The 27,185-nt window shown below is 38.9% G+C and overlaps 1 protein-coding gene across 1 annotated transcript in view; it reads left to right on the forward strand.

The window, feature by feature from the left end:
• The first annotated feature begins 1,359 nt into the window (after positions 1–1,359).
• LOC124963165 (sulfotransferase 1C2-like) overlaps positions 1,360–27,185 on the forward strand; it is a 38,156-nt gene continuing 12,330 nt past the window's right edge. The window contains 4 exon segments of the mRNA XM_047522701.1: positions 1,360–1,572; positions 24,696–24,867; positions 25,326–25,343; positions 25,346–25,450. Coding sequence (XP_047378657.1) covers positions 24,717–24,867; positions 25,326–25,343; positions 25,346–25,450 — 274 coding nt within the window. The 5' untranslated portion in view covers positions 1,360–1,572; positions 24,696–24,716.

The following is a 27,185-nucleotide window of genomic DNA, read 5'->3' on the forward strand; positions in this document are numbered from 1 at the left end:
ATGTTTTTATTGATAACAAAAAGTAAATTTAAACACTTTTTTTAATTTACCAATTTATGAAAACACCAAAAATGTTTTAAGTCTCTAACAAACACATCTATGATCAATCCCATATAGTTAAATCTAATTTGGTTATTTTTTAAAAGCTATGTTATCAGAGAATTGTATTGAGCCATATAAGTCATTTCTTTCCTGTTGAAGAAAAATCTAGAAACACTGGATATTAGACATTTTATAAAATTAACATTTTATGTATTTTTTGACCACCTGGAAACAAAACTGTTAGTAACTTGAAAGCCATATTTTTGTTTACCTAATTTAAAAACCTTTTAAATTATGTGAATCAAAAATATTTAGATCCATTTTTTTGTAATTTTAATTTATGAGCTCATACGTCAATTTTGGTACCTAATATATGTAGACATGACAATACACTGGTGTACATATACATAAAATAAACAGATGGACAAATACCTTATAGCTTAATTCTTAAAACCCATTAGACTGAGAGTTAACCCTTGTAAACTGGCCTCTGAATGAAACAGAGCATTAAGAAAATCTTTATATTTGGATAAAATAGGTCTGATTAAAAATTAACCTAGGTGCACCAGATCAAAATTATGAACTCAAAAACAATAGAATTTTAAAAGTGTTTTTGGCCTCCATCCTGAGATGAAAAAGAATTAAGAGAATATAGACAAGGTTATGCCCTATCCCTTCCTGAAGGAGTTTCCCGAAGAGACAGCAAGGGAGCTGCTTCCATTGGTCTCTTTGGGAGAGCCCCCTCAGGTTGGGGTCTTGTTCTAAACCGGTTTTTCTGGTCTCTTGGACAGCAGCCATTAAAATTTTAGGCTGGCATTTTGGTGGACAAAGTCCAATAGTTGGAAGTTCCAATTGGCAGCAGTTTATATTTTAATGTAAGCTTTAGTGAACATGGTTAAAAACACTTTTAACCATTTTTTTTCCAAATTTGACTATAAAACATTTGATCAAGGTGTTCAGACTGCCCAAAGACAATTTGATGGTCCCCTGAGGGGGCAATCTGACCTCGAAAGTTGGTCATTCTCTCTTAAAGAATTTAGAGAGAGAAAAGACGTCGTTCCATAGTCACTACCTCTCTTCTGGAATTCCTGGAAGTTAGTTAACATGCACTGGAGGAGAGTACATGACTGACGTGAGGGAGACTGACCTATGCTTACACTTAAAGGCAACAAAAAAAAAAAAAAACCAGAGAAGGACAAACAAACACAGAACAGATAAAACACCAAAGACACAGACACGTGGCCACTCCAGATTCCAGACCAGGGAAACTGAGCAACGTCTTGCCAGTCCCGGACTCGGGAAGTAATGCTGCATCCAGCCTTCCTCAGAGTCCCCAGATGCGGATCCGCCAGAAACAGACTTACTGGTCCCCCAGGGGTGCAGAAACAGATGACTTCTCAGAGAATTTAGTTCAGTCCTGGGGTGGGACTCCACAGACCACAGACCGTGCAGCCTGGGCTGAGGAACGTCTCTCAGAGGCCTTCCCCTAGGAGCAACGTTGTGGCCTCTCCCCTCCGCAGGAGTTTCCAGGTCAGTGGTGAGCGGTGGTTACCCACCAGGCAGTGAGGATCTCGCTGGGGCCTCCAAATGTTATGGGGCACAATTTAAGAACAGACCGATCACCACTGAGAAGTCCAAATTTGAGAGTCTTTATTAAGCTGGCTAGCTGACTGTCTCACACAATGCCCCAAACAATGGCTATTGGGAGAACAGCCCTGACCACAGGGTTGTAGGGGTTCTCATACCAAAAATCACATTAATCATAAGTGTCTGTTGCTATGATCTGAAATTACACATTAACATCATGAGATCATCGACAGAGGGGGAAGTGGGTCAAAATGACCCTAACTAGGTACAAACTAAAGAATGGTCACTAACATCCACACAATCACTGTTCACATGGTACATTGTTTAGGAGCAATAGGAATCAAAAGAGAGCAATTCTTACTACATAGGAGTTGCCATTGTATATTATCAAACATGTCACACCAAGTAACTGATGATGGGCACAGAGGCAGGGTGTTCCCATGGGAGAAGCTTATTTCCTACATAACATGGAGTCTCAGAGCCAAATGGAGTCTGTTTAGTCATTTCCCTTAGAGTCTGGCCTGTAACATTCTCATGGAGTCAGATCTGTCAGTCCATCACACTATCTATGTACAGGGTGAAGACCTTGAAGATTTTTAGAAAGATAACTATGGTCGCCACTTAGAGGGTAGATTTGCAAAAGTAGAAACAGAAAGCACACACTTGCCCCTGTACCTTATTCCCTCTTCTCACAGGACCCCCAGAACTCGGCCTACCCTTTTCTCTTCTACAGAGCTATCACCTCTGCTTAACCCTCCTGCTTCTCTCTCTGCTCAGACTACACACAGTCTTTATTCCAGAATTTCTACCTGTCCCTGAGACTGAGGTCACAGTCCATTTTGTGATAAGATTTTTAGAGAGCAGTAACAACTACACAGGTGCCAAGATTCTGTAAGTCATACAAAGATCTTGTAAAGTTCTTATTTCTTTGTATTTTCAGTACCTAACATGGCGCTGATGATCAACTAATGCTGAATGAATGAATGACAGTAGTCAGTATCACTGTGTTCTTTCTCTTTTATTTCTGAGAGTCTTCTGGATCTTTTTCATCATAGAATTCCTGGTCTCTCCTTACCTTCTTCCAGTACCTTTTGACTTTCTATAACTGAAACATGGTTCGAGAAGCAAGTATCTAAACTAATAGCCATACCCAATAGCCATATCCAGTAGCCATACTAATAGCCATAATCAATGGGACCCCTAAAACCTCTCACAAGAAGTGCAGAGAACACAGTGTCCTCTCACTGTGGCCTGATTTCCATGGTACTCATGCAGTCAGTTCCTCCCACTTTGGAAAATGAATTCAGCATGTGTATACTTGTTCTTAGAGGACAGAAATCTAACCCTGACTCTGTGCCTAGGTGTGGTCAAAGTAAACTCACTAATCAGAGTCCAGATAGGGAAATACCAAAAAAATCAGTTCTTGAGGAAGAAAGCTATAGCAATGTATGGAGCCATGTTTTGCCAAGATATGGCCATGACACTCGGTGATTGGGAAAATGGTGATTGGTTACCCATGCTGCCAGTAAACTTTGGGTCAGGGCACTCGAATACCCTGATGGGAGGGCCCTACTTAAAGGCCCTCTCAGAAAAACCAGGATCTGGACCCCAACCTCCTTACCTGTGATTCACCGCTTGCCTTTAAACACCAACTGTAAGTAATCAAAGAGAGACAGTCAGAGAATGTATTTGTAGCTTTTCCTTCTGTTAGTCCTATAGATAAAATGTATTTAAATGTTGAATATAAAATATGTCATTAATTTTGCATTGTGGGTGGGTAGGATTGTTAGCCACATAAAAGACAAGAATAAATTTCAGATGACCTTTACTAACAAGAAAAATGTTTTTCTTAAAAGTGATATTGAGCTGGGATTATAGCTCAGTGATAGATGTAGCCTACATGCAAGAGACTCTGGGTTCAATGCCCAGAACCAGACACACACACACACACACACACACACACACATACACACAAATGACACCACTCCATACCCCAAACAATTAAATTATTCTTAACATTTAAAATATGGGACCCCAAGGATAAGAGAATAATTTCCCTAGAGGAAAAGGTGAATTATATGTTTTAAGGATGTGGCCCAGAGTTCCCTCAGATTTCTGCAGAGGGCTTCAAAGATAGTTTGTGGTATATGAAAGCAGCAGAGGCCCTTTGCCTCTGGAAATATAGACTGGAGGTCTAGCCTCAAGGTACAGGACCCAATGTGCTAGACTTTTTTATTATTATTATGACAAAATACTTGAGATAAATCAACTTTAAAAGAGGAAAGGCTATTTTGCCTCATAGTTTCAGAGCTTTCAATCCATAATCAATTGGGTCTGTAGTGAGGCAATACATTTTGGCAGTGTGTATGGTAGAAGAAACTGCTTGCTTTATGATAGTTAGGGAAGAGAGAGAGAGAGAAATAGAGAGAGAGAGAGAGAGAGAGAGAGAGAGAGAAGAAATAGGAGGAGGAGGAGGAGGATATGGGGTCCACTGTCCTAATATTTCCATCCAGGACACACCATACAATGACTTAACTTCTTCTGACTGGGCACCACCTTCAGAACCCCCAGTAACACTACAAGCTGGAGAACAAGCCTTCAGCACATGGACCTTTGGGCCTTTGGTGGACACTTATTCAAACCATATCACCCAGCAAGAAGCCCTTCTCATGCCAATCCTACTACTCTACCTTCACCAGGAACAAAGACACAGAACATGAATTTACAATGTAGGGTGGTGTGCCCAAAAACTTGAACTAGGGAAGCAGACTTCTAAGGTTCAAATATGATCTCTGATGCTGTGATCTGGAACCAAGTATGAACCCCTCAAATCCCTCAGTGTCCTTTTGGTGGGGGAACAAAAATAACTATCTCAGATTTGCTAAATATCTAAATGGAAGAATAAAAATGTAAAACTTCTAGAATAGTGCCAGGCATCTATTAGAACATACTATTTTATCATCACTAATATCATAAAATGAGAGATTTTAATTTAAAGAAAGAAAGCAAACAATGCACTAAATCAGTTTATTTACTGGAACACAGATACCTTGAAGAACAATAACTGTAGGGTCCGAAAAACTCCACTTTGATTGGTTGACATCCACTTTGAGTAGAGATAAACTATGAGACTAGATGACCCCACCATGTACTTGGATGGGCAAGAAATGTAACCATGTCTGAAGGAGGACTATGATGGTGAGAAGTCCTAGAGTCGCTGAGGCAGAAGAAGAAGCAGTAGGCACCAAGAGTCTGTCATTAACCGCACAGAGAGTTCAGCCAGTTAGGAGACACTCAATGTCAAATCACCCACACTACCTGCTGAGGTGTGCCAACCCAGTCTGCTGTTAGAGTTTCTGCCCCCTAGGTTGCCCTCCTCAACATGAACCTGTCAAGTCACCCATGCCTTCTGAGAATCCCATCTGAAACCTGACATATGTATTTATATATATCCCACAATTCTGTCTATCCCTTTGTTTTGGATGCAGAGCTAAGAAGCATTAAGAAAGCAACACCCACCCTGGAGAAAAATATCATTATGCTCTGCTTACTTTTAAATACAGTATAAAATGTGGAAAATAGAGAAAAGTAGAAAAAAAGAGAAAGCAATTGAATTCCAACTTATTATCACCAAACTTTGGTATATCCTTGATTCTTGATTTTAGACATGCTGGTGATTGGCTAGTAGTATGAAGTTATAATTCAATTTTAATTGAATTCATCTAAATTGATTTAATTAATGGCTTCAATAAACCTCTAAGTAATTTATTGATGTCAGCATCTACATGTATTTACTGGAGATGTTATCATTGTAAAGAATGCTCAAGTCTTTTGCCCATTTCTTAATGTATTATCAGTCTTTTTCTCATGATTTGTAGGAGTTCATTATACAATATTGTATATATTTTTATGACATATATAACAATTTTCTTCCTTATTTGTGACTTTCTCTTAGAGGTATTTTCAATTAACAGTGTTCTTCATTTTAATTAATACAATTTTATGATAACTTTCCTTGATGTAAATTCATGCCACAAACTTTTTAATGAATCTTGGACTTCTCAGAGGTAATATCAGTATTCCATTATTTCTTTCTGAAATACTTATTATTTTACCAGTCATATTTAGATCTACAATCCTCCTAGAAGTGATTTTTATGGATGGTATTGTGAAATTTGTCAGACATAAAATGGGATAGCCTGTGTCAATCCTAACCAAAAATAAATAAATAAGCCTGAGAGGTTATGAAGGAAGTTTTCTCCCACATAATTGCCTGATAGTATGCTTCACACCAAAAGAAAAACTGCTAGAATTATGGCATTTGCAGGTAAATGGGATGGAGTAGAAGAATATCATGCTAAGTGAAATAAGCCAATCCCAAAAAACCAAAGGCCAAATGATTTCTCTGATAGATGGATTATGATACATAATGGTCAGGGGTGGAGGTAAGGGAAGAATGGAGGAAAGATGGATTGTGTAGAGGGAAATGAGGGGTGCGGGGGAAGGAAAGATTAATAGAATGAGACAAACATCATTACCCTATGTACATGTATGATTAACCAAATGGTATGACTCTACTTTGTGCACAACCAGAGAAATAATAGTTGTACCTCATTTGTGCACAGTGAATCAAAATTTTAAAAAAAACAGCTAGAAATATAACCTTGCACTAAGTCCACTGCAGCTTACACAAAAAGTACTTTTGCAAATGTATCTGCCCAGCAAGTGTATTTGTTCAAACTCACAGTGGTGCCATCCTATTAATCCTTGAGCTGATGGTTATTGTTTAAATATCTTATGTAATTTTGCTCATTCTTGCCTTACAAAAACTTTCCCTTGCCTCAACCATTTTGAATATGTTCATAGTTTACTGTGGCACATGTATCCCTGATCATGATGCTCTTCCCAAATAAATACCAGTATTCTTTGGACACTCTCTTTTTCTTTGATTGATATTTAATTTGAGAGTATACAGTGGGTGAGGACTTGGCTTTTTTCCTGCTGAATATCCAACTGACCAGCACTATTTATTGGGAAATATCACCTTTTCCCCATTCATTATTATAAATCAGGTGGCTTCTATGTCTGACTCTGTTTTTGGACTCTCCCTTCTGTTTCCCTGGTCTCTTTGTCTGTACTTGCCCAAATACCACACTGTCTTCATTAACTTACTTTTACAATAAATCTTGGTATCAGGTTGTTAAATTCTCCAGTTTTGTCCTTATTAAAGACTGATTTGACTATTCTTGACTCTTTGCTTTTTCATACCTATTTTAGAATCAGCTTCTCAATTCCACTGTAGGAAAAAACTCTGCTGCAATTTTGATAAGGATTACATAGACTCTATAGATCAATTTGAAGAGAATTCACATCTTTACATTATTGAGTTTTCTAAAGTATTAACATGGTATATTTATCTGTTTATTTGGGTATTGTTAACTTTCTCTTAATTAGGTCTTGTAGTTTTTTGGTGTAGCAGTCTTACACATTGTTTTATAAATTTATTCCTAGATATTTAATGCTTTGCAATGCTAAGTTGTATCATTTTAAATTTTTCATGTTTCGTTGTTGCTGGTATATAGTGTGGTTGAGTAAACTGACAAAATCTAATGGATTGTCTACATACTAAATGGCTCACTTTGAACAATGCAGTGGAAAAATGAAACAACATATAATGCAAAAAACAAAAACAAAAACAAAACAAAAAATTCCACATGTAACAACCTGAATAACTTTCACAAACAATGTTGAATAAAGGACAGACACAATTAATTTCATTTTATTTTATTTGTATTAGCTGGAATCAAATGAAATTGCCATTTTAAGAGACAACAATAGTTGAATATGAGCAATTTCATCTGACCCAAAAAGAATATAATGTTCACACACAGGCAACACCAGTAAGTAATGATGGAAGTCAGGATAGGATGACCTTGAAGGAAGGAAGAAGTGGAGCACACAGAGGCAGCAGTACTCAACCCCATCCTGTTCCTTAAATTCAGGCCTTAAAGTAGGAAAGGGTAGGAGAAATCTCACCTCTAGTGAACAACAGAAGCATTGACCCAAGGTTAAAATCTAATGATAGAATTAACACTACTCTCACTGAAAGTACCAGTAGATCAGTCAATTAAATAAGATGGGCATGGGACTTGTCCACCTGCGACATGAGGAACAGGATCCCTATAAAACACATCACAGGAGCAGTAGGAGAAAGTAAGCTTTGATCACACCCCACAAGCAGTGATCCCCTCCACATCTGTGTTCCTTGGAGTGACACAATCCTATCCCCAGAAATAAGCACTGTGAATATGGAGCAAAAGTTTTGGTGTAAACTTTTTACACACAGTTGTTGATCTTGAAAAAGCATTTTTTAAAAAAGAGGGATTATATTGAGCACATTATTTTGTGGTTTCTTGTTTCACTGTTATGAGTTTTTTTGCTCAATTGTTCCATGTCTTTTCATACATATAAAGCATTATCTAGTAACTTGAGAAATCCTGAAATTATGTTGGCTCTATGGGCAGACCTGGTAACTTACTGGTCACCTGACTACTTTTCTGCACTTTGGAAGGGTGCGGTTTTTATCACATATCAAGGTGATAGCAAGGACTCAAACACTTGCACAGGAAGTCCCCAGTTAAAAATCAATTTGTACTTAGAGTATACTTCAGGTCTTTTGAAACCTGAAAACCATTCTCCCAAGAAGCAATGCTGAAATGAATGATAGGCTCTCAAGATTAGAACAAAACTATGACCTATTTGGGTAACAGAAGTATTATTCACTGTGAATGAACCAGAAGGGAAAAAATACTACTGCCAAACTACTAGTTTTATAAATAAAATGAGAATTGCATTTATTTGGATGTTGGTGCCTTCGGAGATGACTTAGAAGAAATGGGAAGTGAAGTTGAAAACTTTGGTGGAGATTTTGAAAAGGTCTTCTGGCTATTATTTTGAAATTTCACAAACAGATATTAGGGTTTTATGCATTAAACTGTGTCCCCTTTCCCCACCAAAAATAAAAGTTGATGTCTTAATTCCCAGTACTTGTAAATGTGACCTTATTTGGGAATAGGGTCTTTGCAGATGATCAGTTTAAGAGGAGGTCAATGTGAGCCCTAATTCAATATAAGTGATGTCCTTACAAAAAGGGTAAATTGGGGCCCAGATAGGCACAAGTGAGGACATCATGTGAAGATGAGGATAGAGAAGAGGTAACGCCTGAAAACCATCCAAACTAAAAGAAAGGCCTGGAACAGATTCAACCTCACAGCTCTCAGAAGGAACCAGCCCTGCTCATGCCTTGATCTAATTTCTACACCGCCCCCTAAAACAGTGAGACACTACATATATGTTGTTTAAATCACCCAGCCTGTGAAAATTTCTTATGCATCTCCAGGAAACTCATGCACAGGGATACTTCATTCTTTCTAGCTTTGCTTCACACCTCAGGGCATCTCTCTCCCATAATGCAAGTGTGCCATATCCCTGTGCCCACAGCCATCAGCCATGGCTGCAGCGGGGCCACAAAGGGAAGGAGACAATGAAAGAAAAGAAATAGGATGGTCCAAAACAGACAAAGGTTTAACTTCAGTACACTCCATTTATGTATGATCTATCAAAATGTATAAATGCATTCTACTGTCATGTACAACTAATGAGAAAAAATAAAAAAGTAAAAGTAAAAAAAGAAAATAAAATAGAAAAAAAACAAAAAAAAAAAGACACATAGGTCAGAAAGCACAAGCCAGGAGCTTGCTGCACTGGTCTCCCAGCTGTCTTAGCAAGACCAATAAAGTAACAAACTATCTAGGTGTGCTCAGCAATGACTATGGGACCTGAAGAAATTGCTTCTCTGCTTTAAAAAAAAAAAAAAATTACAGAATCAGTTCCAGGAAGGTGAGCTGTAAGAGGAAGAGAGCTGAGTCAGAAGGACTGAGTTCAGGGCAGAGACTTATGTTCCTAGTCATCCCTCTGGGACATGGATGAGGTCCTCTCTGAGCCAGTGTATGTGCAACTTAGCTGCTTTTCCCAAGTGTAAATCACAATCAAACCCCTCACAAAATTCTTTGATCCATTAAGTCCAAGTTTTCAGTTCCATTAACATTTCAATGAAATTGGCACAGGTGCATTAAAATACAATAGAAATCATAAGCTAGAGCTTACATGTTATATATATTTTTTCATATATATGAATTTTTTTCAAGTACTCTAATCATCCACCTGTTACTTTTCTCAAAATAATAGAGTACTAAAATCATAGTAATTATTTCAAGGTTGACATAATTACTGTGTTTTTCACTTAATTGAAATTTTTATAGGTGTTCTACATCTGGCACAAGGGTACAAAATGAGTTAGACTTTGGTAACTGTGATCTTTCTGGTGGGCAGGAGCTTCCACATAGAATCTCCCCTAACTCCAGAGAAGGTAGGTTTTGCCTGGCTCTCACAACTTTCCACAGAGGGACATGAATCAGAAATCAGGGGAAATCCACTTGTATGATCTTGTGCTCAAAGTAAGGCAGGGACTAGATGGCAGCCAGGCACAGAATCGAAGGAGGTGCTCGTGCTAAGGGCTTCTGTGACCCTATAATAAGCTTCTAGATCTTTGTCTGCCTCACCAAGTCCCTGTCTTGGTGGAGACTAGTTTTTGTTTCATGCTTTCATTTTTCCATTTGATAACTATAGTAATCTTATTGAATGGTTAAATAATGAAGTCACTGTGATCATACTACGTAGCCCATTCTGGTTGGGAGATATGACATGTTCTTCATCTAAAAGTTACACAGATAGGAGCGAGGGGAGTAGCTCCGTGGTAGAGCATGTCAAGCAACTTTGACGTCCTGGGTTTTATTCTCTGCAACACACACACACACACACACATACACACACACAGAGGTAGACCTAAAGTTGGTCCCACCTAAGTTTCAATAGTATAGCTAAGAAAACTGGGGGCACTGGCACTGGGAAGTTAGTGATTTTCTCTTTAAAATAAAAGGGGGAACTGCTATTAAAGAAAGGCGAATTAGACATGTTATCTTAGTCTGTTCATGCTACTATTACAGAATACCTGAGACTAGCAATTTGTAAAGAATAGAGATGTACTTTTTATGGCTCTGGAGGTGTGGAAGTCCAAGTTCGAGGGCTCACAACTGGAGAGGACCTTCTTGTTGTGTGATAATATGGCAGAAGGCATCACATGTTGTAAGACAGCAAGAGGGGGTGAACTTTACTTTCACAACACACAATAGTGTCATGAAAACAATAATCAGGACTAAATCACTTCTTAAATGTCCTACTTCTCAAAACAATTACACTGGGGATTACATTTCAAATAATAAACTTTGGGGGACACATTCAAATAATAGCTTATGTAGACTACATATTGTGTGATACCATTTATATTTATTTGTATAAAATATCCAAAATAAACAACTCAATGGTGATATAAAATAAATTAATGGCTACCTAAAGCTGATGATTAGATGGAATGAAGTGTAACCATTAATTGTTGCAGGGTTTCTGCCACCTCCTTCTGCTCCTCCTCTTCCCTTTCTTTTTCTCCTCTTCCACCTTCTTCTTCAGTGTGTGTGTGTGTGTGTGTGTGTGTGTGTGTGTGTGTGTGTGAGAAAGCCCATTGCTGCTGGGGAAGGAACCCAGGCCTTCAAGCATGCTAGGCAAGTGCCATACCACTGAGTCACACACCCAGGGTTTCCTTATGGGATTATAAAAATGCTCTAAAATTGTTTGTGGTGATGGATATACAACTAAAATCACTTTAAATGGGTGGAGTGAATTAGAACTCAATAAAACTGTGATTCTTAAAATAAAGAATAAGAGCTGGTTCATAGCACAGATTACTTTCTGATGGAAACTCCAAGGGAGGCTTCAAGAAAAATGTGATATTGAAGCTAATACATTTGACTTTATGGAAATTGATTAAACAAAATGATGTATCCCATTTATGCACAATGAATCAAAATGCAGTCTGTAAAAAATTTTAAAAACATATAAGTTTTAAAAAAGAATATTTTGGACAAGGAGAATAACAGGACTAAAGCAAAGAGGTAGGAAATTATGAGATGCTTCCAGGGAGCATTATGCTGTTCAGTTCAGTCATGGATGGAATCATGTTAAAGAAGACCTTGAATTCCAGATGGAAGACCAGACTTTGGGCCGTACAGGATGATGGGTAACTGCCCTGGACTGTGCTTAATTTATATGCCGAACATAGGAAAGACCAAAAGGAAAGAGATTGGGAAAAAGGAGAGCTGTTAGAAAGTTCTGCAGTGTCTCAGTTCATTGATATAAATGCACAGGGAGAAATCAGAGCAGTAGTTACTACCTATAAATTCTGGGGTTGTAAGAACTATGGGTGTGTTTCTTTTCTTTTTTAATTTCATTTTAATTAGTTATACATGACAGTAGAATGCATTTTGACACATTACACATAAATGGAGTATAACTTCTCATTCTTCTGATTGTACATGATATAGATTTATACCAGCCATGTAATCATATATGTACACAGGGTAAAAATGTCCGATTCATTCTACTATCCTTCTTACCCCCATACTACCTCCCCTCTTGTCACTTCCCTCTGTCTAATCTAAAGTAACTCTATTCTTCCCTAGAGACCCCCCCACCCTCATTGTAAATTAGCATCTGCATATCACAGAAAACATTCAGACTTTGGTTCTTTGGGATTGGCTTACTTTACTTAGCATAATATTCTCCAGTTCAATTCACCTACCAGCAAATGCCATAATTTCATTCTTCTTTAAGGCTGAGTAATATTCCACATTTTCTTCAACCATTCACCTGTTGAAGGGTACCTAGATTGGTCCCATTGTATAACTATTATGAATTGAGCTGCTATAAACATTGATGTGGCTGCATTACTGTAGTATGCTGATTTTAAGTCCTTTGAGTATAGGCTAAGGAGTGGGATAGCTGGGTTAAATGGTGATTCCATTCCAAGTTTTCTGTTCCATATTGCTTTCCAGAGTGGTTGCACTAATTTAAGTCCCACCAGCAATACATGAACTTACCTTTTTCCACACATCTTCACCAAAGCTTATTGATGCTTGTATTGATAATTGCCATTCTGACTAGACTGAGATGAAATCTCAATGTAATTTTTATTTGCTTTTCTCTAATTGCTAGAGGTGTTGAACATTTTTTCATATATTTGTTGATTGATTGTATTTCTTTTCTGTAAAGTATCTGTTCAGTTACTTAGCCCATTTATTGATTGGGTTATTTGTTTTTTGGTGTTTTTTTTTTTTTTTTGGAGTTCTTTATAAGGTTTATTTCTTTACAGTTATCCTCAATAAATATGTGCTAACTTAATAAATGATACTGTTAGGTAGGTGAAGAAGTCCAAGGTGATGCTTCAGGTGTGAGAGATGGCAGCCCCATGACCTGAAAGGGAATGAGGCAAGGTAAGGAGGTAAGAGAGGAGTGGCACACATGCAGGTGGCTCCGGCATTGCAGACACCCACACAGTTGGACATGCTGCTTTAACTGCAGAGAAAGATCATTAATTAGCCCTAAGAACACGTGAGTCAACCAAATGAGGTTGAGTGTTGACGGCACTGGAATTGGAAAGAGAGTAGAAGGAAAAATAGATTGCAATTACACAAAGAAAGTCCCCTTTGGAAAAGGGAAGGTAGAAGATATGTCTGAGGTCAGTATAGGTCAAAAATGTCAAACTTTGGCAGGACAGGCAGATGGGCACACAGTTACTTCACTGGAGAATAGATTCTCTAGGGAAGGGTCCAAGGACTTCCCAGAGGGGAGGGAGAACTTGACTCAGGACCAGCTGGATTCTTGGCATACATGATGGAAAAGGATTTCAGCACATGCCAAATGGAGGCATAGACAGAAGTTTATTTAGGAAAGTAGATACATATTCAAAAGAGAATGAGGTAAGATGAAATCTTAGAGTTGTTTTAATTTGCATTTCTCTAATTACTAGAGATGTCAAACACTTTTTCATTTATTTATTAATTGCCTGTGTGTCTTCTTCTGCAAAGTGTCTGTCCAGGTCCTTGATCCATTTATTGATTGGGTTCTTTGTATTTTTGTTGTAAAGTTTTGTAAGTTCTTCATAAATTTGGGAGATAAGTGCTCTATGTGAAGTGCATGTGGAAAAGATTTTTTCCCATTCTGTAGACTCTCTCTTCACATTCTTGATTGTATCCTTTGCTGAGAAAAAGCTTTTTAGTTTGAGTCCATCCCATTTATTGATTCTTGCTTTGATTTCTTGTGCTTTGGGAGTCTTATTGAGGAAGTCTGATCCTAAGCCAACATGATGAAGATTTGGGCCTACTTTGTCTTCTATTAGGTGCAGGGTCTCTGGTCTAATTCCTATGTCTTTGATCCATTTTGAGTTGAGTTTTGTGCAAGGTGAGAGGTAGAGGTTTAATTTCTTTTTACTGCATATGGATTTCCAGTTTTGCCAGCACTATTTGTTAAACAGGCTATCTTTTCTCCATTGTATGTTTTTGGCTGCTTTGTCTAGTATGAGGTGACTGTATTTATGTGGTTTTGTCTCTGTGTCTTCTATTCTGTACCATTGGTCTGCCTGTCTATTTTGGTGTCAATACCAAGCTGTTTTTGTTATGATTGCTCTGTAGTATAGTTTAATGTCTGGTATTGTGATACCTCCTGTTTCACTTTTTCTATTCAGGATTGTTTTGGCTCTTCGAGGTCTCTTGTTCTTCCAGATGAAGTTCATGATTGCTTTCTCTATTTCTATGAGGAATGTCATTGGGATTTTAATTGGAATTGCATTGAATCTGTATAGTGCCTTTGGTAGAATGGCCATTTTGACAATGTTAATTCTGCCTATCCAAGAACATGGGAGGTCTTTCCATCTTCTAAGGTTTTCTTCAATTTCTTTCTTTAATGTTCTGTAGTTTTCATTGTACAGGTCTTTCACCTCTTTTGTTAGATTAATTCCCAAGTATTTTATTTTTATTTTTTCGATGCTACTGTGAATGGAGGGGTTTTCCTAATTTCTCTTTCAGAGGATTCATCACTTATGAATAGAAATGCATTAGACTTACGCATATTGATTTATTTTAAATTTTTTTTTATTTTATTGTAAACAAATGGGATACATGTTGTTTCCCTGTTTGTACATGGCATAAAGGCATACCATTTGTGTAATCATAAATTTATATAGGGCAATGCTGTTTGATTCATTTTGTTATTTTTTCCCTTCCCCCCACCCCTCCCACCCCTCTTTTCCCTCTATACAGTCCTTCCTTCCTCCATTCTTGCCCCCCTCCCTAACCCTAACTCTAACCCTAACACTGACCCCTCCCACTCCCCATTATGTGTCATCATCCACTTATTAGCAATATCATTCGTCCTTTGGTTTTTTGAGATTGGCTTATCTCACTTAGCATAGTATTCTCCAATTTCATCCATTTGCCTGCAAATGCCATAATTTTATCATTCTTTATGGCTGAGTAATATTCCATTGTATATATATACCACAGTTTCTTTATCCATTCATCAATTGAAGGACATCTAGGTTGGTTCCACCATCTGGCTATTGTGAACTGAGCAGCTATGAACATTGATGTGGCTGTAGCTCTGTAATATGCTGACTTTAAGTCCTTTGGGTATAGGTCAAGGAGTGGGATAGCTGGGTCAAATGGTGGTTCCATTCCAAGTTTTCTAAGGAGTCTCCACACTGCTTTCCAGAGTGGCTGCACTAATTTGCATCCCCACCAGCAATGTATGAGTGTACCTTTCTCCCCACATCCTCGCCAACACCTGTTGTTGCTTGTATTCTTGATAATCGCCATTCTAATTGGGGTGAGATGGAATCTTAGGGTGGTTTTGATTTGCATTTCTCTTATTACTAGAGATGTTGAACATTTTTACATATGTTTGTTGATTGCTTGTAGATCTTCTGTGAAGTGTCTATTCATTTCCTTAGCCCATTTGTCGATTGGATTATTTGCATTCTTGATGTAGAGTTTTTTGAGTTCTTTATAGATTCTGGAGATTAGTGCTCTATCTGAAGTATGATTGGCAAAGATTTTTCCAGAATATCTAAAGCAATCCTCAGTAGAAAGAGTGAAGCAGGGGGTATCACAATACCAGATCTTCAACTCTACTACAAAGCAATAGTAACAAAAACACATGGTATTGGTACCAAAATAGAAAGGTGGATCAATGGTACAGAATAGAGGACACGGACACAAACCCAAATAATTACAATTTTCTCATACTAGACAAAGGGGCCAAAAATATGCAATGAAGAAAAGATAGCCTCTTCAACAAATGGTGCTTGGAAAACTGGAAATCCATATGCAACAGAATGAAACTAAACCCATATCTCTCACCATGCACAAAACTAAACTCAAAATGGATTAAGGATCTCGGAATCAGACCAGAGACCTTGCATCTTATAGAGGAAAAAGTAGGTCCAGAGCTTCAACATGTCGGCTTAGGACCAGACTTCCACATATTGATTTTATATCCTGCTACTTTGCTGAATTCATTTATTAGTTCTAGAAGTTTTCTTTCTAGTGGAGTTTTTTGGATCTTCTAAATATAGGATCATGTCATCAGCAAATAGTGATAGCTTGAGTTCTTCTTTTCCTATTTGTATCCCTTTAATTTCTTTGTCTAATTGCTCTGGCAAGTGTTTCAAGGACGATGTTGAATAGAAGTGGTGAAAGAGGGCATCCCTGTCTTGTTCCAGTTTTTAGAGGAAATGCTTTCAGTTTTTCTCCATTAAGAATGATGTTGGCTGTGGGCTTAGCATAGCTAGCCTTTACAATGTTGAGGTACGTTCCTACTATTCCTATTTTTTCTAGTGTTTTGAGCATGAAGGGGTGCTGTATTTTATCAAATGCTTTCTCTGCATCAATTGAAATAATCATGTGATCCTTAACTTTAAGTCTATTGATGTGGTGAATTACATTTATTGATTTCTGCATGTTGAACCAACCTTGCATCCCTGGGATAAACCCCATTTGATCATGGTGCATTATCTTTTTAATATATTTTTGTATACAATTTGCCAGTATTTTGTTAAGGATTTTTGCATCTATGTTCATCAGGGATATTGGGCTAAAGTTTTCTTTCTTTGATGTGTCTTTGTCTGGTTTTGGTATAAGAGTGATATAGCCTCATACATCTTACTCCAATTAGAATGGCTTTTATCAAGAACACAAACAATAATAGATGTTGGCATGGATGTGGGGGGCACACTTTTACATTGCTGGTGGAGTTGCAAATTGGTGCAGCCACTCTGGAAAGCAGTTTGGAGAATCCTAAGAAAATGTGGAATGGACCCACCTTTTGACCCAGTTATCCCACTCCTCGGTTTATACCCAAAGGACCTAAAATCAGCAAACTACAGTAACACGACCACATCAATATTTATAGCAGCTCAGTTCACAATAGCTAGATTGTGGAACCAACCTAGATGCCCTTCAACAGATGAATGGAGAAAGAAACTCTGGTATATATACACAATGGAATACTATTCAGCCATAAAGAAGAATAATATTATGACATTTGCAAATAAATGGATGGAATTGGAGAATATCATGCTAAGTGAAATAAGCCAAGCCCAAAAAACCAAAGACTGAATGTTTCCCTGATAAGTGGAGGATGATATATAATGGGGATGGGGTGGGGAATGAGAGAATAATGGGGGAAATTTAGAATATGTAGGAGAAAATGAGAGGGAGGGGGGTATGAAAAATGGTGGAATGAGACAGACATCATTGCCCTATGTACGTGTATGATTACACGAATGGTATGAATCTACATTATGTACAACCATAGAAATGAAATGATGTATGCCATTTGTGTACAATGAATCAAAATGCAGTCTGTAAAAAATTAAAAGTTAAATAAAAATAATTTTAAAGAAAGAGAATGAGGGCAATCTCATGAGACATGTGTTTGGGGTATAGGAAGGAATGAACACACATTCAAGGGAGAATGCAGGCTATATCCAGAGGAAAATAAACAACCCATTGGTGTGGGGTGTTAATATTTATAGCAGACCTATGCTAATAGCTGGACTGGAGGTGGAGCCAGGGCAGAATTACATAATTTTGCACAAGTTTTCCTGTGCTTGAGAATTTCCCTCACTTTGTAAGGATAATGACAAAAGGCAAGTTGTTCAAGCATTACAACTATTCCTGAGTGCATTCGGCATTTTGATGGCTCACAGACATGAGACTCAGTGTACCTTTGAGACTCAGTGTACCTTTCTTTTATCCTAAACCCCTTTCTCTGTTGCACTTATATTCCAGAAGGAAAAGTACTAGGTCAAGAACAAGGTTGGAGTTGGCAGAAGAGTAGCAGTCAGGGAATATTCAATGCATGATCAGCTTGATTTCCCAGGTAGCCTTACCAAGCCACCAAGAATTAATCTGTCTTCATAAAAGTAGATCTTTTTTAAGATAAGGCAAGTTGTACATAAATGCACATCTACGTTTTGCACTCTTGATGTCTTCTCTGCATGTAGGTGTTGATGAATACTGTTCAAGAAAAAAGGAAAGGAGCACCAGAAGGTGTAAGCAGGATGTGCTGGGAAGGATGTTTTCACTATCATTATTGTTTTTAAGCTTAAAGCAGCAATTGGAGATGAGCTCCATCACCTACATTTATAGATGCAGAAAGTGAACCTCCAGCTAAGGAGATCACCAAAGGAGCAGGAACCTATTTGGTGCCCCATTAATGAACTCAAGTTCATTTGCTCACCACTCATAAAGGGCCCAATGAATTGAGGACAAGTCGACAGGACAAGATAAAGATCTATTTGGTAAGCTAGCGAAACTGAGAAGATGATAGACTAGAATCCTGAAAACCCCTCTTAACACAGGTTTGAAGTACCTTTTATCTTTAGGTAAAGGGAAAAGAAGAGGGACTTCAGTTAGGAAATTATTGATAAAACTGACTGGTTTGGCAGATGATCATGGCATCCTCAGTAGTGAAAGGGGAGGAGAGAGTCAGAGAAGTCAGCTTTGGGCTGCTAGTCTAAATGATTAACAAGGGCTATGTGCTCATAGACTTTGACTAGTAAAGGAGAGGATCTGAAGGCTTTCTCTGAACCATAAGCCTGGCTACACCCCATTTCCCTGCCCACTGTGGATTCTCTGCCAGTCTGAGGAGGGAGGAGCCAGATCCATGGAAGTGCTGGCTTCTGCTGGAGAACTATGGGAGCCCACAGACGTGGCCCCTGGGAGGTCACAGAAAGAAAGGAGTGGTCTGCTTACTGCCATGCATTCCTCCAAACAGCCTTGAGTTTCCACCTCAAGAAAGCTGAAATTTGCAGAGCAGCCAAGGCCACAGTTGAGTGATCACTGTACAATGAAAGGTGATTCTTCATCAGGCAGATAGTAACAGGGCTTTTTCCTACACAGTCAGACTCTTTCAGGAATGACTGCAATGTACCACACCAACAGGAAAACCTCCCAATGTGCCTTCTACCGGCTGAAGGTCATTCAGCACAGAGGTAATTTGAGCCTCTGTGATTGCCATACCTAGGGTACACCACCCTTTTTCTTGGAATGTAATTTCTGTGCCTACTGACCCTTGCTCAGGTCTTTGGGCTGCTGACTCTCTGCTGGAGCTTAAAGGTAAGAATATGGCTTAAAAGAAATGCTGTACTTATCTCATTATATTTTTTCATCTTTTGTCACGTAGGTGTTACTGTATAGGTTAACTCAAGCAGTAAAGTTCCTAAGGAAACTGAAAAAATAGCATAAAATATGTGTGTAACAGACACCAGCGTAACTATGTTAGATCTGGAAATTCAGGTAATAACCCTCCAAAACTTTCTCCCTGCAATACCATCTCTCTCCTCCACAGTGCTTATGCAGCCAAGCAAGGGACCTGAAGGAAGGTGAAAAGGGCTTGAAATTTCTCCCTGGCAGGTCTCATTGCTCCCCAGCATGACCCAGCTGTCTCTACATTCCTGCTGAACCTCCTTTCCTGAGCTTCGGTCTGGTTGCACCATGCCCTGTGAAGACCCCCAACACGGTCAGGCAGTGGGCAAGACAGCACATTAGACAGCCCCCTCTTTAACTTCCCTAGTCCTCAGAGAAGCTTTGTTCTCACCACCCTGCATACTGTGGCCTGTTGAGCTCCAGGTGCCCTTCCATATACAAATGCTGATTTAGGATGGGGTTATATCTTGATAAGTTCACCATGAATTGAAAATATCATAGATTAAAATGCATTGATACAACCTAACCTACCAACCATCCTAGCTCAGCAACACAGCACACTGCAGAGCATCAGTTGTGATCATGGGGCTGGCTGGGGTTGGGGCTCTTTGCCATTGTCCAGCATCTTGGGAGGATTTTATCACATACTGTAACCCTGGAAAATGATTCAAATTCAAAATTCAAACAGGAGTTCTGCTGAATGTATATGGTTATTTCCTCCTCATAAAGTCATAACTTGTCAGTTGAATTCAGTTAGGAACTCCCTCTTAGCTCACATGCTGTCCTGGGCACACCTTGGCCCTCAGCACCCGCCTCACTGCAATGTCAGCAGCAGGGTTGGATGATATGCTGACTGAATGACTCTCAAATCATGCCCTGACCAGAGCTCTAAACCCACCTATATACCTGCCAGATGTAGGGGACCCACAGGTGGCTCAGAGCCCACCCTCAACTTGAACCTCGCCATGCACAGTCTGCTCACCTCCAGTGCTCCATTTGCAACAGAGAGACTCTGACTCCCCAGTTCACAAGCGTGACCTTCCCTGACCTCCCTCCACCTCACATCAATCAGTAAGTGCTATTGATTCTACCTCCCAAAGATCTCTTAAGTCCACTCATGTCTCCCTGTCCCCATTGCCACACCACTAAGCAAGGACATGACCACCGTACTAGTCAGCTTTTTCCGCTGCTGTGACTAAATGACAATCAGCACAACTATAGAGGAGGAAAGGTTTATTTGAGGGCCCACAGTTTCAGAGGTCTTAGTCCATAGAAGGCCTGCTCCATTCTTTGGGACTCCAGGTGAGGTGAAGAGCATGGCAGAGGGAAGCAGCTCGCATCATCAGGAAGCAAAGAGAGAAAGTCTCCACTCACCGATGCAAAATATATATCCCAAAGTCACGCCCCAATTCCAATCTCCTCCAGCCACACCCTACCACTTCAATTAATCCTACCAGGGATTAATTCACTGATTGGGTTAAGACTCCTATAATCCAACCATTTCTCCTCTGAACCTTCCTGCATTGTCTCACATGTGAGCTTTTGGGGAACACCTCACAACTAAACCATAACATCCACCAACCCTGTCTGAATTTCTGCAGAACTCTCCCACTGGGCTCCATTCCAATCCTTCCAGTAGGTCACCCAGAGTAACCGTTCTAAAGTGCAGTGTGTTACCTTGGGCAGTCTCCAGCTTCACCCTGTTTGGTGACCTCCTATTGCCCTTAGGATAGAAAGCATACCCTGAAAGGTCCTTGATAAAGTTTGAATGTGATGTGCGCCTCCACCCCTGACTCATGTAGGTGTTTGATCTCCAAAGTATTGTGTTAATAATTAATATTATTAATAATATTAATAATTTTCACCTTTTAAATAAAAGGTGGAAACTTTATCTCACTATAGTGTTTACAGGTAGAAAGTTGGAAAGTGATCAGATTAGGTTAGGTCATTAGGATGGAATCCCCAGTCAAATTTCAGTGGCTTTATAAGAAGAGGTAGAGAGACCACACAGAGAAATACACATATACTTCCTCTGTGATATGTTACAGCCTGAGTTGACCCTTATAAAGAACCTGTCCAACATTGTTTGGACTTCCAGCCTCCAGAACTGTAAGTTAAACAAACCTATTTTCTTTATACAGTAATGTGCCTTAGATATTTATTAATAACAACACAAGCTGACTAATACAGCCCTCACCTGCTTCTCTGTCTGAATATGCCAGTCTCTTCCCATGATACTATCTAGATTTCTATTCTGAATTCTCTATCTCTATATACATATATATAGATATTTTATATACATATTTACTAGATTAATGCACAGTTTAATACATGACTATAAAGTAAACATCCTTGTATCTGGCACCCAGGACAGAATGTATGAAAACTTCCTGACTTAAAAAGAAGCCACCATTTGCTCTGTCCCTACCTCTTCAGAAGTAGCCACTGTCTTAACACTTAGGATAATCGCTTCCTTTCTTCAAAGTTCTTTTTGTTTACTTTTTTATTATTGGTCTCTTCTTTTTTTTTTTTTTTTCCTTTTGTGCAATACTGGAGAGTTAACCTGCGGTCTCCTGCATACTAGGCAAGCACTATACCACAGAGCTATGTACTCTCTCCCTTCTTTAGTTTCTTCATAGTCTAATCCCCTAAGTGAACATCCCTCTACATGTCTCTTCTTTAGTATGTTCTATTAGCTTGTTTTTTAATCTAATGACTCCTCTTTATCTTTTTTTTCAAATACCTTGCAATTTATTTGAAGTATGTGTATTATTGTCCTGTAGACTTTCATGTGGTTTACATTTTTAATTGATTTATTTTTTAATTGGTGTATTATAATTATACATAAAAGCAAAATTCATTTTGATATATTCATAAGTACACATGACAGAGTTGGGTTAATTTCATTCTGTCATTCCTCCCCTTTCCCATCCCTCTTCCCCTCTCCTAATTCCCCTTCCTCTACTCCACTGTTCTCCCTTCTATTTTCCTGAGTTTCCCCCCCCCTTTTTAATTGTTTATTTCTTTCTATATTTTGCATGTAAGAGAAAACATTTGACCTTTGACTTTGTGAGTCTGACTTATTTCCCTCAGCTAGATGTTCTCCAGTTCCATCCACTTGCCAGCAAATGACATAATTTCATTTTTATTTATGGTTAAGTAAAATTAAATTGCATGTATGTAAGTATGTGTGTGTATAAAGATAGATAGATGATGATAGATAGATAAATGATAGATAGATCACATTTTCTTTATCCAATCTTCTGTTGACAGGCACCTGGAATTATTCCATAACTTGGTTGTTATAAATTGTGCTGCTAAAATATTCGTATGGATGCATTACTGTAATATGCTGATCTTACTTATTTTGGAGAAAAACCCAGGAGTAGGATAGCTTGGTCATGGAGTGGGTTCATTCCTATTCTTTTGGGGAATCTCCATATTGCTTTCCAAAGTGGTTGTACTATTTTACAGTCCCATCTACAATGTATAACTATACATTTTTCCTCACAACCTCACCAGCATGCATTATTTATATTTTTGATGATTATCATTCTAATTGGTGTGAGACAAATTCTCACTGTAATTTAATTTGCATTTCCCTGATTGCTAAGGCTACTGAACATTTTTTTTTCATATAGTTGTTGGTCATTTGTATTTCTTATTTTGAGGGTATCTTTTGATTAATTTTTAATCTGTCTATTGATTGGGTTGTTTGATTTCTGTTTTGGTGTATTTTGAGGTCTCTCTGCATTCTGCATAATAAACTCCTGTCGAAAGAGTAACTAGCAAAGATTTTCTCCTGTAGATGCTCTCTTCATGTTCTCAATTGTCTCCTTTGCTGTGCTGAGGTTTTTTCAATTTGAAGCAATGCCACTTACTGATTTCTGGGTTTATATCTTTGTCTACATTTTTATTTCATTGTTGTGATATATTTTACCATGAATTTCCTTTAAACCAATAATTGCTTACTGATTTGAGTTCAATGTTTTTGGAAGGAACACTTCATAAGTCATATGTTTTCCACTGAGAGGCATACACTGTCCAGTTGTCTTCATTTCATGATGTAAACATAGTCTCTATTCTCCAGGGCTTGTCTCTCTGGGAGTGGAAGGCAGCGTGAAAGCTTGGCCTGGCCAAGCTGGGCTCCCAGTGCCCTCGCCATTCCATGGAGTGACTGAGCCAGCTTCTTTTATTCACTTTCCAACAATCATTTACTATTACATTTTCTGTAAGGACCCTTTCATCTCTAAAGTTCTGTCATTTACACTATGCAAGAATTAATATAAACTCATTTATACAGGCATTCAGTCCAGCACATGACAGATTAAAGTGTTTGATAAATGCTGGGCTTTGACTATTATCATTTTATTAGTAGCAGTATTAATAAATACCTTCTGAAATCCCCAGAGTCAGTTATTCTTCAGTAATAGTGGTCCACTCCTCCTGCCCTCCCCCTTTTGTGTATTTAAAAGTCTTCTTTTCAATACAACTTCTTTCAAAATAACAACAAATGCAAAAATGGGCAAAGACTTTGAAAAGACATTTCTACAAATTAATGATTAACCCATGAGAATATGTTCAATATCATTAGTCATTAGGGATATGCAAATCAAAACCACAATGAGATATAACCTCACCCTTGTCAGGGTAACTATTTTTAAAAATCCAGAAAATATTAAGAGTTGGTGACAATTCAGAGAAATTGGAGCATGTTTACTGCAAATGAGAATATGAAATGATGGAGCCACTGTTGAAAATGGTATAATCATTTTTCCCCAAGTTAAACATATAATCCAGCAATTTCATTTCTGGGTGTATACGCCAAAGTATGAACAATGGGAATTCAAAGAGATATTTATGTACCCATCTTCATAGCAGCATCAATCACAATCACGAAAGGTGGAAACAATCCAAGCATCCATGGATGAATGAATGGATAATCAAAACACAGAGTATCATTCAGCTTCAAAAAGGAGGGAATTCCTGTAACATTTCACAACTAAGTTAATCTTGAAACCATTAAACTAAGTTAAGTCATTCACAAAAAGACAAATACTGATTGACTTTACTTAAGTAATACATCTAATGTTTGTGGAAACAAACACTGTGGTGGTTGCCAGTGATTGAGGGATGGGGAACAAATAGTTAGTGATTAATGGATTTGGATTTTCCATTTAGGAAAAAGAAAACATTCTAGAGGTAGGTAGCAGTGATGGGTGCACAACAATGTGAATGTAATTAGTGCCACTAAATTATACAATTAAATGGCTAAAATGGTCAATTTTCTGTTATGTGTATTTTACTACAACATTTTAAAGAAAGGCAGCTCTTTTCTTTTCCCAAAAGGACCCTCCATCCCAAGATACTATGGCCCTGATCTCGGATTTGAAGAAACAATCACAACTGAAAGAGGTAGCAGGGATCCCCCTGCAGACTGCAACTGTAGACAACTGGAGCCAGATTCAGAACTTTGAGGCCAAGCCGGATGATCTTCTCATCTGTACCTATCCTAAAGCAGGTGACTGTGGGACAGGGAGACAGCACTGACCTCACCCTGCTAAGTCAGAAAGGGCAACTCCACATAAGTCAGAATTCCCCATGATGGAAAACTTGCTCCTTGCTCTTCTAGGATGGGGCTTACTCTTGGAATGCCTGGTATCCCTGGATTACCCAGGAGGGGATGTTGAAGCAGGGAGGCCTGCAGCATAGCAATGTTGGAGGCCCATCTGCTGTGCTCTGCCATGCTCTGCTCTTGGGTGGTTGTGAGCTTTTCCTCTGCTGCTCTGCTCCAAGTAGAGACCCAAAGTCTGTAAGTCTGTCCCACATGGATATACATCTCTCATGGTGAACAGGATCCTGGACTGAGCGGGGGTGGAAGTCAACAAGTCTCCATGTCCCTCCATCCCTTCCCTCAGGAAACTTCAAGAAGATCATCTAATAGTTTTCTGCTTATTGTCTTTCTCTTCTGACCCTCAGGGACAACGTGGATTCAGGAAATGTGGACATGATTGAACAGGATGCAGATGTGGAGAAGTGCCAGCGAGCCATCATCCAACACCGCCACCCTTTCATTGAGTGGGCTCGGCCTCCCCAGCCCTCTGGTGAGTCCCTCCTTCCTGCCCTATCTCTCTTCTTTCCTTCTCCATCTCTTCTGTCTCTGTCTTTGCCCTCTCTCTTCTGTTTATTCATGTCTTTGATAGCTTTTTCCTATCTCTCTTTCTCTTTTCTCTCCCCTCCATTTCTATATCCATGTGTTTTCTCCTTTTATCTTTCTATCCTCCTCTTTCTACATATTAGCTAAGATTTTCTGCCAGCAGTGAATCACCAGGTAAGAAGAATGTATGCAAGCAACAGATTCTGCCTTATTTTCATTTTCTGTCCTCCCTCTTGTCCCATGTGACTGTAGAACATACAGTGAAGGCAGAAAACTGTTCATGAGCAACTCATTCCCCACTTCTTTCCATACCATCCTCACAATGACCTGGTTCAACCAGGGGAGAAAGCTCCTGATAGTTTATGCACACACACACACACACACACACACACACACACACACTTCCCTGAGCTTAGCATTGCAGAGATTCATGGAATAGAAACTTGGGAACACAAATAATAGAATTATGAAAAGGAAGCAGTGCAACTCTTGCATGGAAACCTGGAGTTCTTAGAAAATTGCTGGTGGTGTTCTGATAAACCTTTCCAATGCCTTAAGAAATGAAGTTTCTTGTCTGATTGATATGCAGAAGAACTTGTGACCTGGTCCAGGGTGTATCTCCAAGCCAGGATGCCTTCGAGGTCCTTTTGGCCCCCTTGATCCATGTAACAATGTAGGTGACACTAACTTTGCAACCCAAAGCCTGATGTTCTTCTCTTAATTATCTGTGGGTTGCTGACACCATACACAGGCTAACCTCTATTTGCCTAACTGGGATCCACTCCACGTGCAATCAAGATCTTCCATTTTCTTCATCTCTAATTCTGAATCCAGATTATGATAAATCTAGACAACTGGGGTTCAAATCCTGACTATGTTACTTATCCCATGACTTTTAGCAAGTTATTTAACCTCTCTCTTACAATTTCCTCAGCTACAAAATAGCCACAGAATTTAGCACCTACCTCAATTTGTGGCGAGGATTAAGTGAGTTAATATATTTAAAAAGCTTGAAACAGAGCCTGTCATACATAAGATAGTATCTCAGTGTTAAGTATTATTACAGCTACCTCTCCAGGATGTATCCCTTGCCTCATGATGCCATCTGGTTCTTGAAGCATCCAAACCAACTTTTGAATTGGTTTCTACATCCTGCCCCAGTCACCTTTGTTTAATCTCTGACAATTTGGGAGAATAAAGAGAGAGAGAATCCTTAGTAAGATTTCTAATGAGGTTTCTTGGCAGTAGGGAGCAGAATTTCCCATTGCTAAGTCAGAAAAAAGGCAAAATAGAGCCTCCCTCGGGTCAACCCCAGCAGCTGTAGAATTTTTAGGCAGCATGGTAACCAATCACCCAGTTTGGCATGTCATATAGAAGCCATGATGGTTCTTTATGAATCAAGGTGCTGTGAGTTCAAGGAGTAGAAAACAGTCTCTGGTTTTGTGGTCTTCCCAGCCACAGGCAGATGGATACTCAGTGGAGACTCACCTGTGAATTGGTTTTATTTCAGGACAGTCTCTGCCCAAGAGGTGAAATGTACTCCTGAAAGGAGGAGGGTATCTGATGACATGGACTCATGCACGTGAGTCAAGGGTCAAATCAACCTCTGAAGTTGATGGGCATCACTGGACAATGAACCAACTAGTCAGTCTCCTTCCCAGGCCCCATTCCACCCTGTGACC

This window comes from Sciurus carolinensis, chromosome 13 (assembly GCF_902686445.1).
Source record: "Sciurus carolinensis chromosome 13, mSciCar1.2, whole genome shotgun sequence".
Classification (NCBI taxonomy): domain Eukaryota; kingdom Metazoa; phylum Chordata; class Mammalia; order Rodentia; family Sciuridae; genus Sciurus; species Sciurus carolinensis.